General features: G+C 39.9%; 1 protein-coding gene across 5 annotated transcripts in view; it reads right to left on the bottom strand.

Annotated features, from left to right (window-relative positions):
* Window positions 1-17418, bottom strand: part of LOC138755424 (cytochrome P450 7B1-like) — a 199215-nt gene that overhangs the window by 5677 nt on the left and 176120 nt on the right. For all 5 annotated transcript variants that reach the window (XM_069921383.1, XM_069921385.1, XM_069921387.1 and 2 more), the window contains one exon: window positions 16665-16843. In XM_069921383.1, coding sequence (XP_069777484.1) covers window positions 16665-16843 — 179 coding nt within the window. The remainder of the gene's footprint in view (window positions 1-16664; window positions 16844-17418) is intronic.

Here is a 17418-nt window from a genome sequence, read left to right as displayed (position 1 = left end):
TTGTACTAAAAGTACATGTTTGAAAGCAAGATCATAAGTTTTGTGGAGAATAGTAATTTTTATGGACATTAAGAAAAATAAAGCCATTGAATATATAAACTCATAAAATGGGTTGTCAATACACACATATCATTGCTATTACTGTACGTGCGAGAGGGAGAGTGATAATTGGTGACTGTAATTAACTTCTTTGGCTTGGCTTCGCGGACGAAGATTTATGGAGGGGGTAAAAGTCCACGTCAGCTGCAGGCTCGTTTGTGGCTGACAAGTCCGATGCAGGACAGGCAGACACGGTTGCAGCGGCTGCAGGGGAAAATTGGTTGGTTGGGGTTGGGTGTTGGGTTTTTCCTCCTTTGCCTTTTGTCAGTGAGGTGGGCTCTGCGGTCTTCTTCAAAGGAGGTTGCTGCCCGCCAAACTGTGAGGCGCCAAGATGCACGGTTTGAGGCGTTATCAGCCCACTGGCGGTGGTCAATGTGGCAGGCACCAAGAGATTTCTTTAGGCAGTCCTTGTACCTTTGCTTTGGTGCACCTCTGTCATGGTGGCCAGTGGAGAGCTCGCCATATAACCCGATCTTGGGAAGGCAATGGTCCTCCATTCTGGAGACGTGACCCACCCAGCGCAGCTGGATCTTCAGCAGCGTGGACTCGATGCTGTCGACCTCTGCCATCTCGAGTACTTCGACGTTAGGGATGAAAGCGCTCCAATGGATGTTGAGGATGGAGCGGAGACAACGCTGGTGGAAGCGTTCTAGGAGCCGTAGGTGATGCCGGTAGAGGACCCATGATTCGGAGCCGAACAGGACTGTGGGTATGACAACGGCTCTGTATACGCTTATCTTTGTGAGGTTTTTCAGTTGGTTGTTTTTCCAGACTCTTTTGTGTAGTCTTCCAAAGGCGCTATTTGCCTTGGCGAGTCTGTTGTCTATCTCGTTGTCGATCCTTGCATCTGATGAAATGGTGCAGCCGAGATAGGTAAACTGGTTGACCGTTTTGAGTTTTGTGTGCCCGATGGAGACTGTAATTAACTAATATCTAACGTATTGTAGCCAATTAAAGGAACGCTTAAGTGGAGCATCCACTCTAGTGCCCAATGTAAGGCTTTGGTGAGAGGAGGTCCAGGTGTTGACAGTAATAAAAGCTCTATAGGAAAAGATTCAGAAGCTAAAATAAAGACTTTTTCTATTGCTCAGAGTGAGCAGTGGAAACAGCAGCCAGGGTAGTGATGTGCTCCTTTAGTTGGATTTGGCAAATCAGAGAAGCCACCAGTGTCCCTTATGAATTCACCTGCAAGAAATGCATTCAACTGCAGGCCTAACAGACTGCTGGGAAACTGGAGTTGGATGAACTTGGGGATCTTTGGGAGGCATTTGTTGATAGACTGAAATTGTCCAAAAGCAGTCCCTCTTTGGAGGCATGTTGCTGAGTGACTGTCAGGAGGGGAAGAGAATAGGCTGTCAATGTAGAGTAACTCTGTAGGTATACCCCTCAATAACATGTATAAGGGGGATTACCTATCTGGGAAGAGCCTCAGTGGTCAGGTCTCTTGCATGGAGCCCTTTGTTTCAGAAAAGGGGGTAGAAGAGGTGAGCTGTGCTGATAGGGGGCTTCAATAGTTAGGGAACAGATAGGAGGCTGTGCCAAGATGGCACGTTCCCTCCTGGGTGCCAGGGTCTAGGATTTTTCTGATCGAGTCCACGGCATTCTCAAGTGGGAACGTGAGCAGCCAGATGGTATGGTCCATGTTGGAACCAATGATGTGCAAAGGAAGGGTGATGAGCTCCGCAAAGCGAATTCAGTTTGTTAGTTAAAACAAAGGTCGTAAAGGGTTCTGATCTCAGGATTGTTACCTGTTGCATATGCTGAGGCCAGAAATTGGTGGTCAGTACAGCTAAATATGCAGCTAAGAAGATGGTGCAGGCGGGAAGGCTTCAGATTTTTGAATCATTCGCCTCTTCCAGGGAAGGTGGGACTTATACTGGCGAGATGGTTTGCATCTGAATTGGAGGGGAGAACCAATATCCTTTTGGGGAGGGTTGTTTGTGCTGTTCCAGGGTGTTTAAAATATAGTTGCAAGGGGATGGCAACCAGAGCAGACAGTGCAGTGGTTATGAAATAAAAAAATTCTGCAGACAAAGGCAGAAAGAGAAAGGTTGAGCAAGATGGGAATAACATTTTCACTTGTGTCTATTTCAATGCAAGGAGTATTGTTGGAAAGGCAGATGAGTTTAGACCATGGATCAGCATGTTTAATTATGACATTGTGGCCATTAATTAGACTTATTTCAAAAGGGGCAGGACTAGCTGCTAATGTTCTGCAGTTCAGTTGTTTGGTAGGTTTTAGAAAAGGACGGATGAAAGGGAGAGGGTGGAGTTGCATGTCAGGGAAAATGTCACAGCAGTGCTCAGACAGGACAAATTAAAGGGCTCGCCTACAGACTGAAAATGGGTGGAACTGAGGAATGAGCAAGGAATGACCACATTGATGGGATTATATATTAATGGGGCCTCTCAATATATTGTCAGCAGTAACTGGAAAAGCAAGTTTGTAGAGAGATAGCAGACAATTGCAAGAAACAAAAGTTGTAAGATTAAGTGACTTTAACTTTCCACACATTGACTTGGACTTCCATAGTGTAAAAGGGCTGGATTGGTTAAAGTTTGTCAAGTGTATTCAGGAAAGTTTCCTAAATCAATATATAGAGGTCCCATTTGGAGAGAGTGCAATACTGGATCTCCTATTAGGGGAAGAAACAGGACAGGTGATGGGCTTGTGTGCAAGAGAACACGTTAGATCTAATGATCATATTAGTTTCAAAATAATTATGGAAAGGGATATGTTGAGGCTTTGGTAAAAGCACAAAAATGCTGGAGGAACTCAGCAAGTCTTCCAATGTCCATAGGAGGTAAAGATATATAACTAATGTTTCAGGCCTGAGTCCTTCGTCAAGGTATATCTTTACCTCTGATGGATTCTGCTACATGTGCTGAGTTCCTCCAGCAATTTTGTGTTTTTTCACTGAATTGATGCCTTGATGAAGGGCTCAGGCCCAAATGGGCCCAATTGTCTTTACCTCCTGTGGACATTGTGAGACCTGCCGAGCTTCTCCAGCATTTTTGTGTTTTTACTACAACAACTGCAGACTTTCATGTTTCATTCCTGTTGGGGCTTTGGGTTGAGATTAAAAATTGGAGAATGGCTAATTGTAGTGGTGTCAAAAAGATTCTGACAAGTGTGGATTGGGATAGGATGCTTTCTGGAAATGTTGTGCTTGGGCATCATTAGTTCATCGATTTTCATTTTGCTCGCCATTGAAATCTTATTGGAAAGAAACTTTCAATACTTTATCTACAATTTTAGCTGTTAAATGCAGCCAAATCCAATTATGGCAGTAGTTGGAGTGTTGATGGAAAATATATATCTTGTCGCCATCCGATCGACATGTTGCATTCATGACACTTATAGCTACAAGATGTATTTTGGTTAGGTGGAAAGGTTTGATTCCGCCTACCTATGTCCAGTGGATGTGCCAAACTTTAACTTGTCTAAATTTAGAGAAGATTAGATGAGCTATAACTGATACCTATATTAAGTGTGCCAGAATGTGGTGCCTATTTATGATTTTCTTTCATGATTCTTAAAACTGCTGTAATACAATATATTTTATTATTATTTTTCCCTTCATGTTTTCTATTTTCATTTATGAAATGGAACATTTTCTTGTTTATTATTGAATCTTATTGTTTTAAGGCATCCCAACTAATTTCTAATTTTTAATTTTCAACTATTAGGTTAGGGGGTCAGATAATTGAATTTAGTTTAGGATTAATTAGATAGTTTAGAATATATAACTTTCCTACTGTTTTTATTATTTGAACAATAGAGCTGTGGGGAATCAATTAGTGTTTATGATGTATATCCATTTGATTTATAATCGGTAACCTTGCGTTCTATATATTACGTTTATTTTTGTGTGTCCTTAAACTTAAAAAGATTTGAAAAGTTGTGCTTGGTAATTGGGAGGCCTTCATAGGAGAAATTTTGAGAGTTTGTATGTTCCTGTCAGAATTAAAGGTAATAAAAGATCAAAGTTACCTTTTGAATTAATAAAAGAAAAAAAATCAATAATGTGGAACCCCTGGAGAACAGGCAATGAACAACCAGAACATACAATAATTGTTAATTCTTACAATAACAAAAAAATTCTAAGAATGGGCCCCACAATTTCATAAATTGAAACTTTCTATCTTTCATATTATACCTAATTTTCTCTCAACTTAAAAAGGACATGACATCATATAAACCACAGTGTATGAGTAGGGGATGATTCATCTTTCCATTTCAATAAAATTGTTCATCTGACTATCAACGTGGTAAAAGCAAAAACATTTTTCGAGATGCTGATAGCAGTGAATATATGGTGCGCGCTGCCTGGATTAAAGGGAGGGGTTAGATTACAGTGACCTTTAGGTTTTAAGTTTTTTCTTTTTTTTCCATTATTTTATACATTATTTCAATAAAAGGGTTTAACATGGTTGCATGGATCAATTCAATTAAATGTTTTTGAGGTATTACAAGCAATTATTGATGTTTTAAATACTTTTTTTCCATTGGCTTTCTTTATGCATGCTCACTTGTATACAAATGAATGATTATGTAATTGTAAATTTTGTATTTATGCTTATGCTAAACTTAATAAATACTTTAAAGGAAGAATTAAAAGTAAGGTTAACATGTATAGGAATCATTGGATGTTGATATATTGAAGCTCTGGTTAAGAATAAGGAGGAGGTACGTAGCAAATATAGACAGCAAGGAACAAATGAGATACTTAAGTTGAAGAACAGCAAGAAAACATTAAAATAGGAAATTGGCTGGTCTAAAAGAAGGCATGAGGTGGCTCTGGTAGACAAGGTGAAAAAAAATTCTAAGGTTTCTATCCATATATTAAAAGACAAAATTGGTCCCATTGAAGACCAGAATGGTCATATATGCATGGAACCAAAAGAGATGGGGTGATCTTAAATTGATTTTTTTTTTGCATCTGTATTTAGTGAGGAGACTGGCACAGTTGACAGAAATGAGCCAAAACAACAGTCAGGTCACGGACCCAGTACACATTACAGAGGAGGAAGTTCTTGCTGTCTTGAGGCAAATAAAGGTGGATAACTTCTTGGGACCTAACAAAATATACTCTTGGACCTTGAGGGAGGCTAGTAAAGAAATTGCAGGGGTCTTTACAGAGGTATTTAAAAGCCATTGGTGAGGTACCAGAGGATTGGTGGAATGTTCATGTTGTTCTGTGTTAAAGAAAGGTTCTAAGAATAATCCAGTAAATTATAGGCTGGTGAGCCTTATTTCAGTAGTAATTGATTGGAAGGTATTTTAAGATACTGGATAAAATATTTGGCTAGACAGGGACTGATTAAAGATCATCAACATGGCTGTATGCATGGTAGATCATGTCTTATTAATCTTAGTGTTTCTCAAATATGTTAGCAGGAATGTTGATGAAGCAAAGGCAATGGATGTTGGCCACATGGACTTTAAGAAGTTCTTTGGCAGGGTTCTTAAGAAACAAGCAGGTTTGGCAGGTTGGTTAAGAAGGTATCTAGAATGAAGTAGTAAATTGGATTAGACATTGGCTTTGTGCAAAAAGCCAGAGAGTGGTAAATAATTGCTTCTCTGCCTGGAGATTAAAAGGGCTCCTCAATTTACGATGGGGCTATGTTCCGGAAAAAGAAGTTGAAAAAGAATTCAGGTATACCTTGTAAAACACCAACAGCACAGTATTAGTCCCAACCCTGATCCCACTACCCTGCTCTCCCCTGTATCAATCCCAGCAAGCTTTCTGACTGAACTAAAAGAAGTGAATGACCTAGGAGACTACAAAGAATTATTAACATTTATTGGAAAAATCAATGATGTTGCAATGACCTTACTTTGACGGTTATGCTATTGTATCGTCGTAACTTCGAAAATTGTACGTAAGACCATCATAGGTAGGGGAGCTCATGCAGTGGTGTGTCTCAGGGATCGGTGTCTCAGGGATCGGTATAATTGTTGTATATCAACAATTATATCAACAATCAGGATGACAATGTGATAAATCAAATCTGCAAATTTACAAATGATTCCAAGATTGGGAGTGTAGTGGACAGCGAGGAAGGCTTTCAAAGCTTGCAGCGGGATCTGGATCAGCTGGTAAAATGGGCTGTAAGTGGCAGATGGAATTTACTGTGGACAAGACTGAGGTGTTGTACTTTGGGAGGACAAACCAGGGTAGGATATTACGTTACACACGAAGGCACTGCAGAGGGTGGTAGAACAGAGGGATCTGGGAAAACAAATATATAATTCCATGAAAATAGCATCACAGGTATAGGGTCGTTAAAAAGAACTTTTGGCACATTTGTCTTTATGATTCAAAGTATTGAGCACAGGCCTTGGGATGTTATGTCAAAGTTTTATAAGACATGGTGAAGCCAAACTTATGCGCAGGTTTGGTCACCTGCCTGAAGGAAAGATATCACTAAGATTAAGAGGTGAAGAGAATCCTATCCAGAGTGAACCCACACAAGGTAATCCCCTTGTTTAAAAAAGGTAATAGAGAGAATCCTGGGAATTATGGATCGGTGAGTCTTACATCAGAGTGGTGCATAAACTAATGGAGAGGATTCTTAAGGATAGAATCTATGAGCATTTGGAGAAGTGCAGTTCTACTCAAGTATAGACTGCATGGTGTTGTGAAAGAAAAGTTGTGCCTCATGTGTCTAATTGAGTTTTTTGAGCACGAAACAAAAGAAATTGATGAGGGTAGGGTGGTAAATGTAGTCTACATGGATGTTAGCAAGAAATTTGACTCATCCAGAAAGTCATGAGTCACGGGATCAGTGGAAAATTAGCTGTAGGGATTAAAAAATTGGGTTCTAGGAAGAAAGCAGAGAGTAGTAGTGGAAGGGAAGTATTCTGCCTGGAAGTTAATGACAAGTGTAGTTCCGCAGGGATCTGATCTGAGACCCCTGCTATTTTTATAAATGACCTGGATCCAGTTTGTGGATGACACGAAGGTGAAGGTTGTCGAAGGTTACTAGATGATATAGACAGGATGTAGAGTTGGGCAGAAAAGTGGCAGATGGATTTCAATCCAGATAAGTGTGAGATGATGCATTTTGAAAGGACTAGCTAGAAGGCTGAATACAGGGTTAATAGTTAGTTACTTAAGAGCGTGGATGAACAGAGGGACCTTGGCGTGCAAATCCATACATCCCTCAAAGTCGCTGAAAAGGTTGATAGGATAGTTAAGAAGGCCTATGGGATGCTGGGCTTTATTAGTAGGGGGATTGAATTCAGAATAGATATGTAAGTTTTTTTTATACAGAGTTATGGATACCTGGAATGCCTTGCCGAGGATGGTGGTGGAGGCTGAAACACTGGGGGCATTTAAGAGACTCTTAGACAGACACATGGATGAAAGCATAATTGAGGGTTATGTGGTAGAGAGGGGTTAGTACTTTTTTTTGGAAGGGGTATATGGTTCGGCACCACATCAAGGGCTAAATAGCCTGTAGTGATCTATGTTCAATAACAGCAGGACTAGACAACTTTCCTGGTTGAGTAATGAAGGACTGTGCTGATCAACTGATGGAAGTCCTTACAAAAGTCTCTACTACAACACGTTAATGCAGCAGTCCCTCGTTCCTGTGGGTATTAAGGCACCACCATCATCCCAGTACCAAAGAGGGTGACAATAACAAGGCTCAATGACTAGCGCCCAGTGGCACTGACCTTCACCATTATGAAATGCTTCAAGCATTTGGTGATGGCACGTATCAAATTAAATTCTCCTACAGATGGAACCATTCCATTGACAATGCTATAGTCTTGTCCCTCTACTCCAGCCAAACCCACCTGGAGAACAAAGCCTTATATGCCAGGCTGCTCTTCATTGACTTCAACTTGGCATTTAATATGATCATACCCCAGAGGCTGGTGGAGAAGCTGTCTTTGCTGGGACTCAACAGCCCTCTCTGAAACTGGATTCTGTATTTTCTAATGGAAAGACTATAGTCTGATAGGTTGGCAGAAGAACATCAAGCTGAAAACTTGTGCACCTCAGGGCTGTGTACTCAGCCACTTCTGTTGAGTCGAAATGCAGAGAAGAGGTGGAAAATCTTGTGAAATGGTGCAAGAATAACAACCTGACTCTCAACAGGAACAAGGCAAAGGAGATGATTATGGACTTCAAGGACCAGGGATGACCATGGTCCACTACATATTAATAGCTCATTAGTGAAATGAGTGGAGAGCACCAAGGTCCTCAAAGTCCACTTAAGAAGTGATCATCCCGGTCACATAACAATTCCTCATATATTAGGAAGGTGGAACAGTAACCGTTCTTCCTTAGAAGGTTGAGGTGGACAAGGCTACCAGACACCATTCTGTCAACTTTGAAGAGAAGCTCTATCGAGACAGTCCTGGCTGGCTGCATCACAGTGTGGTACAGTTGCCGTAGAACATCGGATTGGAGGTCAATTCACAGGACTGTTAAATTGGCAGAGAGAATCACTAGTGTTACCCACCCCCCCCCCCATAGCTTTACTATATGCGGAGACACACACACGCACACATACACATCTATAAACACATATACATGTACACATACACACACATATTATATACAAATGTGTGTGTATAGATATATGTGTACATACTTTATATATGTAATATTTTTCAGTATGTATGTATGTATGCATGCATGCTTTGCACTGTCCTGGGCTGTTGACTGGAGAACGCTGTTTCGTTGGATTATACTGGTACAATCAGATGACAAACTTGAATTTCAACTTGAAAGAGTGCAGAGAGAATTTACAAGGATGTTGCCAAGACTGAAGGAGCCAAGGTTTAATAGATTAAGATTTTATTCCCTGGAGCGTCAGAGAATGATGGGAAATGTGATAAGAGGTATACAAAATTATGAAGGGTATAAACAGAATAAACACCAACAGGCTTTTTTTTTCCACTGAAGTTAGGTGCAGCAAGAAAGAGGACATGGAATGCTGGTGAAAAGTGAAATATTTAAAGAATCCATCAGGTGGAACTTCTTCAGTCAGAAGGTGGAGAATGTGGAACAAGCTTCAGGTTGAAGTGGATGCAGGGTCATTTTCAACATTTTAAAGTGAAAAGGTACATGGATGGGAGCAGGAGGGAGGGATGTAGTCCAGGTACAGGACACTGTGACTTGACCAAAAAATATTTTGGCATGGAATAGATGGGAGTGAAGGGCCTGTTCCTGTGGTGCTTTCAATGGTTTTATTGCTCAGGCTAATTTTGTCCAGTAATTTGTGATGGGCATTTGCTTCGTTGAACATTGTTCTTTGATGTCATAATGAAGTTATAATTTGAGCTGTACAGTAGAAATGGAAACCAAGGAAAATTGACAGAACTTAGTCAGGAAGTCTCAGATGTTCAATATTCATGGTGAGGTAGTAAACTCCATTATCAGGGGTACAGACAAGCAATTCTGTGAGCCTGATAGATATACTCACATGGTGTGTTGCCGCCTGGGTGCCAGGGTGCAAGATATCTCAAATCGAGTCCAGAGTATTCTGAGAGGAGAGGGAGAGCAGCCTGACATCTTGGTACATGTGGGTTCAAATAACAAAGATAAAAAAGGGGAGGAGGTCCTGAAGAGGGATTACAGTAAGTTAGGATGGAAGCTAAGAGACAGGACCTCCAGGGTAGTGATCTCTGGATTGCTATCTGTGCCGAATGCAAGTGGGGGAAAAAATGGAAGGATCAGACGGATAAATGTGTGGCTGAGGGGCTGGTGCAGAAGACAGGGTTTCAGATTATTAAGACCATTGAGATCTCTTCTGGGGGCAGGCATGACCTCTACAAGAAGGATGGGTTACACCTGAACCGAAAAGGGGCTAATATACTGGTGAGCAGGTTTAATAGAGCTGTTGGGTATGATTTAAACTAATTTGGCAATGGGGATGGGAACCTGAGTGATAGGGCAATGGATAGGAAAGAGAAAATAGGAGAAATTCGGATAGGCAGTGAAATTAAAAGGGCAGAAGGAGCAGAAAGGGATTGGAGAGTATGGCCAAGTGTGTCAGGTAACAAGGTGAGGGGTGTGGGAAGTAATAGATTAAAGGTATTATACATGAACGCACTGAGTGTAAGAAATAAAATGGATGAGCTTGAAGCTCAACTGCATATTGGAGTTATAGGAATAATGGCTGCAGGATGGCCAGGATTGGGAAATTAATATTCCAGGGTATACATCCTATCGAAAGGACAGACAGGTGGCTAGAGGGGGTGAGGTGGCTTTGTTGGTGAGGAATGATTTGCAGTCCCTTGAAAGGAGTGACATAAAAGCAGGTGGAGTAGAGTCTGTTTGGATAGAGTTGAGGAATTGCAAGGGTAAGAGGACCATAATGGTAGTCATATATAGGGCCCCAAACAGTAGTTCAGATATAGGAGGCAGAATAAATCAGGAGTTAAGATTGGCATGTCAGAATAGAAATGATACAGTTGATATGGGGGATTTCAACATGCAGGTAGATTGCGAAAATCTAGCTGGTGAGGGACTGCAAGAAAGTGAGCTTATAGAATGTCTCTGGGATATATTCTTAGAGCAGCTTGTGATGGACCCCACTAGGGGGAAGACAATTCTGGATTTAGTGTTGTGTAACCTTGTGGATTTGATAAGGGACCTTGAAGTAAGGGAGCCATTAGGTAATAGTGATCATAATATGGTAAGTTTTAATTTGCAATTTGAAAGGGAGAAGGAAAGAAAGTCAGAAGTATCTGTATTACAGATGAATAAAGGGGATTATACAGCCATGAGGGAGGAGCTCGTCAAAATACAATGGAAGGATACCCTGGCTGGGAGAACAGTAGAATAAAAATGGCAGGTATTTCTGGGCATTTTTTCAGAAGGTACAGGACCAGAGGGTTGGTGTGAGAATGCAGCCTTGCTTCATGCCATTGTTTATGGAGAAGGGTTCAGAGAGCTCATTGCTGTATCTGACCCGACCTTGTTGGTTTTCGTGCAGTTGGATAACCATGTTGAGGAACTTTGGGGGGCATTCGAGGCGCTCTAGTATTTGCCAAAGCCCTTTCCTGCTCACGGTGTCGAAGGCTTTGGTGAGGTCAACAAAGGTGATGTAGAGTCCTTTGTTTTGTTCTCTGCACTTTTCTTGGAACTGTCTGAGGGCAAAGACCATGTCAGTAGTTCCTCTGTTTGGGCGGGCAGCAACCTCCTTTGAAGAAGACCACAGAGCCCACCTCACTGACAAAAGACAAAGGAGTAAAAACCCAACACCCAACCCCAACCAACCAATTTTCCCTTGCAACTGCTGCAACTGTGTCTGCCTGTCCCGCATTGGACTTGTCAGCCACAAACGAGCCTGCAGCTGACGTGGACATTTACCCCTCCATAAATCTTCGTCCGCGAAGCCAAGCCAAAGAAGACAGGACCAGTTCATTCCAAAGAGGAGGAAACGTTCTAAGGTGAGCAAAGGGCAATGGTGGCTGACAAAGGAAGTCAAGAACAGTATCAAGAGCAAGGGCTAGGAGTAATCCTTTAAGACCAGCCAGTAGGTGTGGCTACACTCTCAGCCAATCACAGTCATCCTACACTACCATCTGTACATATGTACATATACACATCGGTGATAGAATCTGTACTATCACACAACGTGATCTAGGTTTACTTGGACATCAGTCACTAAAAACTAGCATGCAGGTTCAGCAAGCTGTAAAAAAGGCAAATGGTATGTTGGCCTTCATAAAAAGGGGAATAGAGTATAGAAGTAAAGATGTCCTCTGGTGTTTTACAGAGCCCTGGTGAGACCACACCTGGAGTTATTGTGTCCAGCTCTGGTCTCCTGATTTGAGGAAGAAAATTCTCACTGTTGAGGGAGTGCAGTGTAGATTCATAGTACCCGGGTTGATGGGAGTGATGAATGCCTAAAAGTTGGATAAACTGGGGTTTTATATATTGGAATTTAGAAAGATGAGGGGAGACATGATTAAGGTATATAAGATTATTAAGGGATTGGACATGATAGAAACTGATTACATGTTCCCAGTGTTGGGGGAGACTAGGACTAGAGGCCATAGTTTAAGGATATAGAAAAGGCCCTTTAGGACAGAGATGAGAAAAAAATTTTACTCAGAGAGTTGTTGGTCAGTGGAACGCTTTGCCAGTTCTTGTGGACAGGGGAATTAAGGGTTATGGGAGAAGGCAGGGATAGGGTACTGAAAGTGGAAGATCAGCTATGATCTAAATGAATACCAGTGCTGGCTCGATGGGCTGAATGGCTTACTCCAGCACCTATTATCTATTGTCTAAACTGATTTACTAGGATGTGGCCAGGACTTCAGGAACTGAGTTACAAGGAAAGGTTAAACAGGTTGGGACTATTCTCTGGAGTGTAGAATGAGGGGAGATTTGATAACGTATATAAAATTATGAGGGGTATAGATAGAGTAAATGCAAGGAGGCTTTTCCCACTGTTAGGTAAGATACAAACCAGAGGTCAGAGGTTAAGGATGAAAGGGGAAAAATTTAGGCAGAACATTAGGGGGAACTTCTTTGTACAGAGAGTAGTGGGAGTGTGGAATGAGTTGCCAGCTGAAGATGTGAATACGGGCTCCATTTTCACATTTAAGAAAAATTTGCAGTTAGATAAATGGGAGGGATATGGACTGGGTGCAGGTCAGTGGGAATAGAGAGAATAATATTTCAGCACAGACCCGAAGGGCTGGAGGCCTGATTTCTCTGCTATAATGTTCTATGGTTCTAATTTAAATACCTGCTTTGGGTACATCCCAGAGATAATATTTTTCATTAACCTATGTATAATGTTTCATAAGAACTCCACCGTAATTATCCCACAGGACAAAAGCTTTTTTAAATAGAGTGAAGTATAATTCTAGTGATCATAATTGTTCAAAGAATGGATAATGATACACAATACATTACATGCTGACAGCAATCAAAGTGTTAACAGCATATTTATGAGCACCACTTGCCACTTCCTACAATCTGAATATAAGCCTTTGCCAAGACTGGAAAATAAATTTAGCACATTTTGCTTAAGAAATAAGGTAGAGGTAAAGTTTTAAATCATGCCTTGCAGTATACATGTGCTTTAATGTTTTCTGTCATTCTTAGTTCCTGAAATCAACAGCCAAACTAGCAAAGGTAGCTGGGCTAGTATTTGCATAATAACATAAAAATTAATCATATCACTCATACAATACAAATTCTGCTAAATTGTTGAAAAGTAGAGTGGTAGAGAACTGCATTCAATTCTATCTCCAGGTTAGATGTTATAATATTCCTGCCACTTAACCATACGATGGCTAACTGAATCAATTTCAACTCTCAGATTGGACAGAGTTTTTTTTTTAAAGTGAAAAAAATCATAACTGGAAAGGAAATAAAACATTAAAATGAATGCTAATTTAAAAAAAAAATAACATCAACATGGGTTGATGCAATGAAATATTTACTTAGAAAATAAATATTCCTGAACATATATTTTCTATTTCAGCCATGAGACTTTCTTTTGACATAAATACTTGAATATTCTAACATAAATATTTTGAAGGAGAAACCAAACAAGAAAAACAAAGTTTCACTCTTGCTCCACAATTCCAGTACCAAAAAACATACAAAGCCAAAACAAAAGTGTATGAATCCTTCCTAAATTTGCTTGGTAAGGCTCTGCCAAATAATAACACTGACATAAATACTTGAATATTCTAACATAAATATTTTGAAGGAGAAACCAAGCAAGAAAAACAAAGTTTCACTCTTGCTCCACAATTCCAGTACCAAAAAACATACAAAGCCAAAACAAAAGTGTATGAATCCTTCCTAAATTTGCTTGGTAAGGCTCTGCCAAATAATAACACCACTGCTGTTTTCTGAACAACAGGTAATGATGAGTCAGAATAGAGATTGAGAATCTGGTTGTGTGGTGCCAGAACAACAATCTTGCTCTCAAAGTCAGCAAGACCAAAGAGCTTATTGTGGACTTTAGGAAGGGGAGGCTGAAGAACAATTCTCCTGTCTTCATACTCCAGTGAAGAGGGTTAGTAGCTTTGTGTTCTTGAGAGTCCATATATCGCAAGAACGCTCCTGGAACCAACTGTGAAGAAAGCACACCAACACCTCTACTTTCGAAGAATTCTGAGGATATTTTGCATATCGTCAAATGCCCTATTGAACTTTTGCAGGACTGGTTGCATCACAGCCTAGTTTAGAAACCCAAGAACACAGAAGGCTGCAATAAATTGTAAGCATAGACAAAACCACCATGGACAATGACCTTCAATCCACTGAAGGTGGATCTATATGAGACAATGCCTCAAGAGAGCAGCTAACATCAAAAGTAGACCTCTCCAATCCTGCTCACAATCTCTTCTTGCTGTTAACTTTAGGCAGAAGGTACAGAAGCCTGAAGTCTAGGTTCAAGAAGATTTTTTTTACCCATTCTACCCTAACCATAAACTACTCTGGAGCCATCAAAAGATCTGACTGCTTTATGACCCATGTCAACTGTTATTCTTCCTGCAGATGCTGTCTGGCCTGCTGAGCACTTCAAACATTGTCATTTGTGTTTTTAATTTCCTGCACTGTAGCTTTTTGCTATAACATTACATTCTATATCTTATAGGAACAACAGTCAGCCATTCAGCCCCTCAAACCAGCTTCCATCCGGTCAAATTATAGCTAAACTGTATTCCATTTCAGGCCCAAGCATAGTGATTCTGCAGGGTTAGAGCCGTACTAACCTTCTTCACCAAGAATCATTGAGCACATTAAGGATTTATGTGTTAATGCATCATTTGTACATTGACATTCTTTCATAAGTGATCCAGTTAAATTCCTGTGCATACCTCACCTGCCTTTGATCCATGTTCATTGATGCACTTAATAAACTGAAATGTCCTGATGCTTATCTTAAATTCCAAATGATATAGAAATCATAGATTATTAGAGATAGAAATTCCATTATTTCTACTTGCCTTTGTGTTAGTGAATAATTCTTTTTCACCTATGGAGTAATCACAAAGTTTTCGATACCTTTAAAAAAAACTTAGCCCTGGGATTCTAAAGGGCATATAAACTAAAGTCATTCCTGACCATCATAATTATTTTAAAAAAATGACAGGCATGCATCTCTCAAATATTTGTTCAATATCAAAATCAAAAACAGAGATATATATTTGAAACACAAAGTTATATTTCTCAACTTGAATTCATGTTCATTCTGTTGCTAGAGGTTAATTATCATCTGGGAGTGAAATAATTAGATTAAGGCGACATTAAACAGGAATGAATGTCTTATAACCAATGTCCTAATCCAAAATTCTTCACCTTCTTGATCCCAAGGTTTGTTTTAATAAAGAGTAGGCATTTAGCTAGATTTTGGAGAAATGGTCAAAATAGTGATAGTGGTTTAATTTGCATAGGACGTTTGGCGTCTGTCAATGTAATCTGAGTAAGAATGAAGATATTGTTTATGAAAGGGTATCATTCCTCTGAAGCATAAACTAAGCTATATTATGTAGTTATATTCAGTATTAATTTTCCAAAATTTAATGAAATATTTATTCCAAATTAAGTAATGATTGTATTTTTTTTGTCCTGATGAGAAAATGTCAATTAATACTAATAACTAAATTTAATATATTCCTATGTACAAGTGCAATGGAAGGTCACCATGAGACTAAAATGGATAACTGCTGCTGAACCAATCATCTCTCCTTTCCAACTTCAGAAGATAATTTACTGTTAATTCTAGTACCAGCAACAATTCACCAAATGCAATGTAGAATCTGATTGCATTTAATTTGCATGCAGGTGGTGAATCCCAAAAGCCACATTAAAGCTGAGCCAGGGTGGATTAATTTCCAGTCTTTGATATTCATTAACTCTGGCTGCGAAAAAAAAATACAAGGAGATGACACAATTACCCTTACTGCTTCAGTGCAGAGCAATAGTTTACAGTCTCAAGTTCATGCCACCATATCAATTGATCAAGGAGAGGATTCTTATCAAGTGACAGGAAGAAACATGAAGATAATATCGGAATTTTGGTTAAAAAAAATGGCCTGGTATAATTATCAAAACAGTGCAGTTAACATTACTGGCTTAGTTCTTCTTTCCTTCTTTTGGTCATTAAGTGACCCACCTCACTGACAAAAGGCAAAGGAGGAAAAACCCAACACCCAACCCCAACCAACCAATTTTCCCTTGCAACCGCTGCAATCGTGTCTGCCTGTCCCGCATCGGACTGGTCAGCCACAAACGAGCCTGCAGCTGACGTGGACTTTTTACCCCCTCCATAAATCTTCGTCCGCGAAGCCAAGCCAAAGAAAGAACCTGACAAAATGCAACCATTTCCTTGCTTTCAAGACCATTAATTTACAGTTTAATGTTAATCCTTTCAAAACAACAAGACTCAATTCATTCCCATATTCTCATCTGAGACAACCAATTAGATGGACTATAGGTCTTGGACTACAAACTAAACAGAAGACTGGAATTTTTTTTCAGCAACAGGAATACTACAACAGGCTTGGAGACTGCTGAACTACTGTGGGAATAAAAGAAGAGCATGTGCATGACATTACATACCTCAGGTTCTTCATAAATCTCTGGGTCCTTGTGCACAAATTGAGGACAAAGAGCTAACCAATCCCCTTTCCTCAATTTGAATTTTTGATTCATCTGAGACTTTATTGTGACATCCTCTTCGACTGTTCGAATCATCAAAGATGAACTGCTTAAACGAAAGGTTTCAGCTACTGCACTTCCTATAAGCATGGACAAAAGCAAAGAACGCAGAAAGAAAATAAAAAAGCATTAACATCATGAACTTAAACAGTTCTTGTTGCAGAGATCACAGTTTATGTGCCCGTAACTTAAACTAGTTCTTTAAAAATCCTTAAATTACCCTTGTTAATTTTCCAATTAAGAATCCCAATTTCTGATTTCAACACAGGGAAAAATATAGTTTTCCTTCAGTAAAATGATCAAGCAAAGGTTTTCAATTCAGTTATGAGACTTGTTCCACACGAAGTTACAAACTTATCCTCGAGGTCTCTATGAACTCAATGTCCTTGCTATACCAATGGCCTTCACCTTTTGTTCCTGCTTGACAGATTTTATGGCTAATTTCCGGCAATTTATCCTGGCAGTTTGAGGGAGAATTCCGATGGGAATAATGTGCATAATTTGTGCAAATCATTCTGATAGAATGCAGATCAGCATGTAGCTCCTGTCTAAGTTTTGCAATACACACTGTAATCAAAACTGACTTCTTTCTAGCAGCATATCTAGATACTGCACTTAGGAACTTGATTCTGTTTGATGGTTACTTGCAAATAGA

The sequence above is a fragment of the Narcine bancroftii genome, chromosome 2 (genome assembly GCF_036971445.1).
Source record: "Narcine bancroftii isolate sNarBan1 chromosome 2, sNarBan1.hap1, whole genome shotgun sequence".
NCBI classification, from domain to species: domain Eukaryota; kingdom Metazoa; phylum Chordata; class Chondrichthyes; order Torpediniformes; family Narcinidae; genus Narcine; species Narcine bancroftii.
The sequence above is the reverse complement of the archived record's forward strand: the minus strand, read 5'-3'. Positions and strand labels throughout refer to the sequence as shown.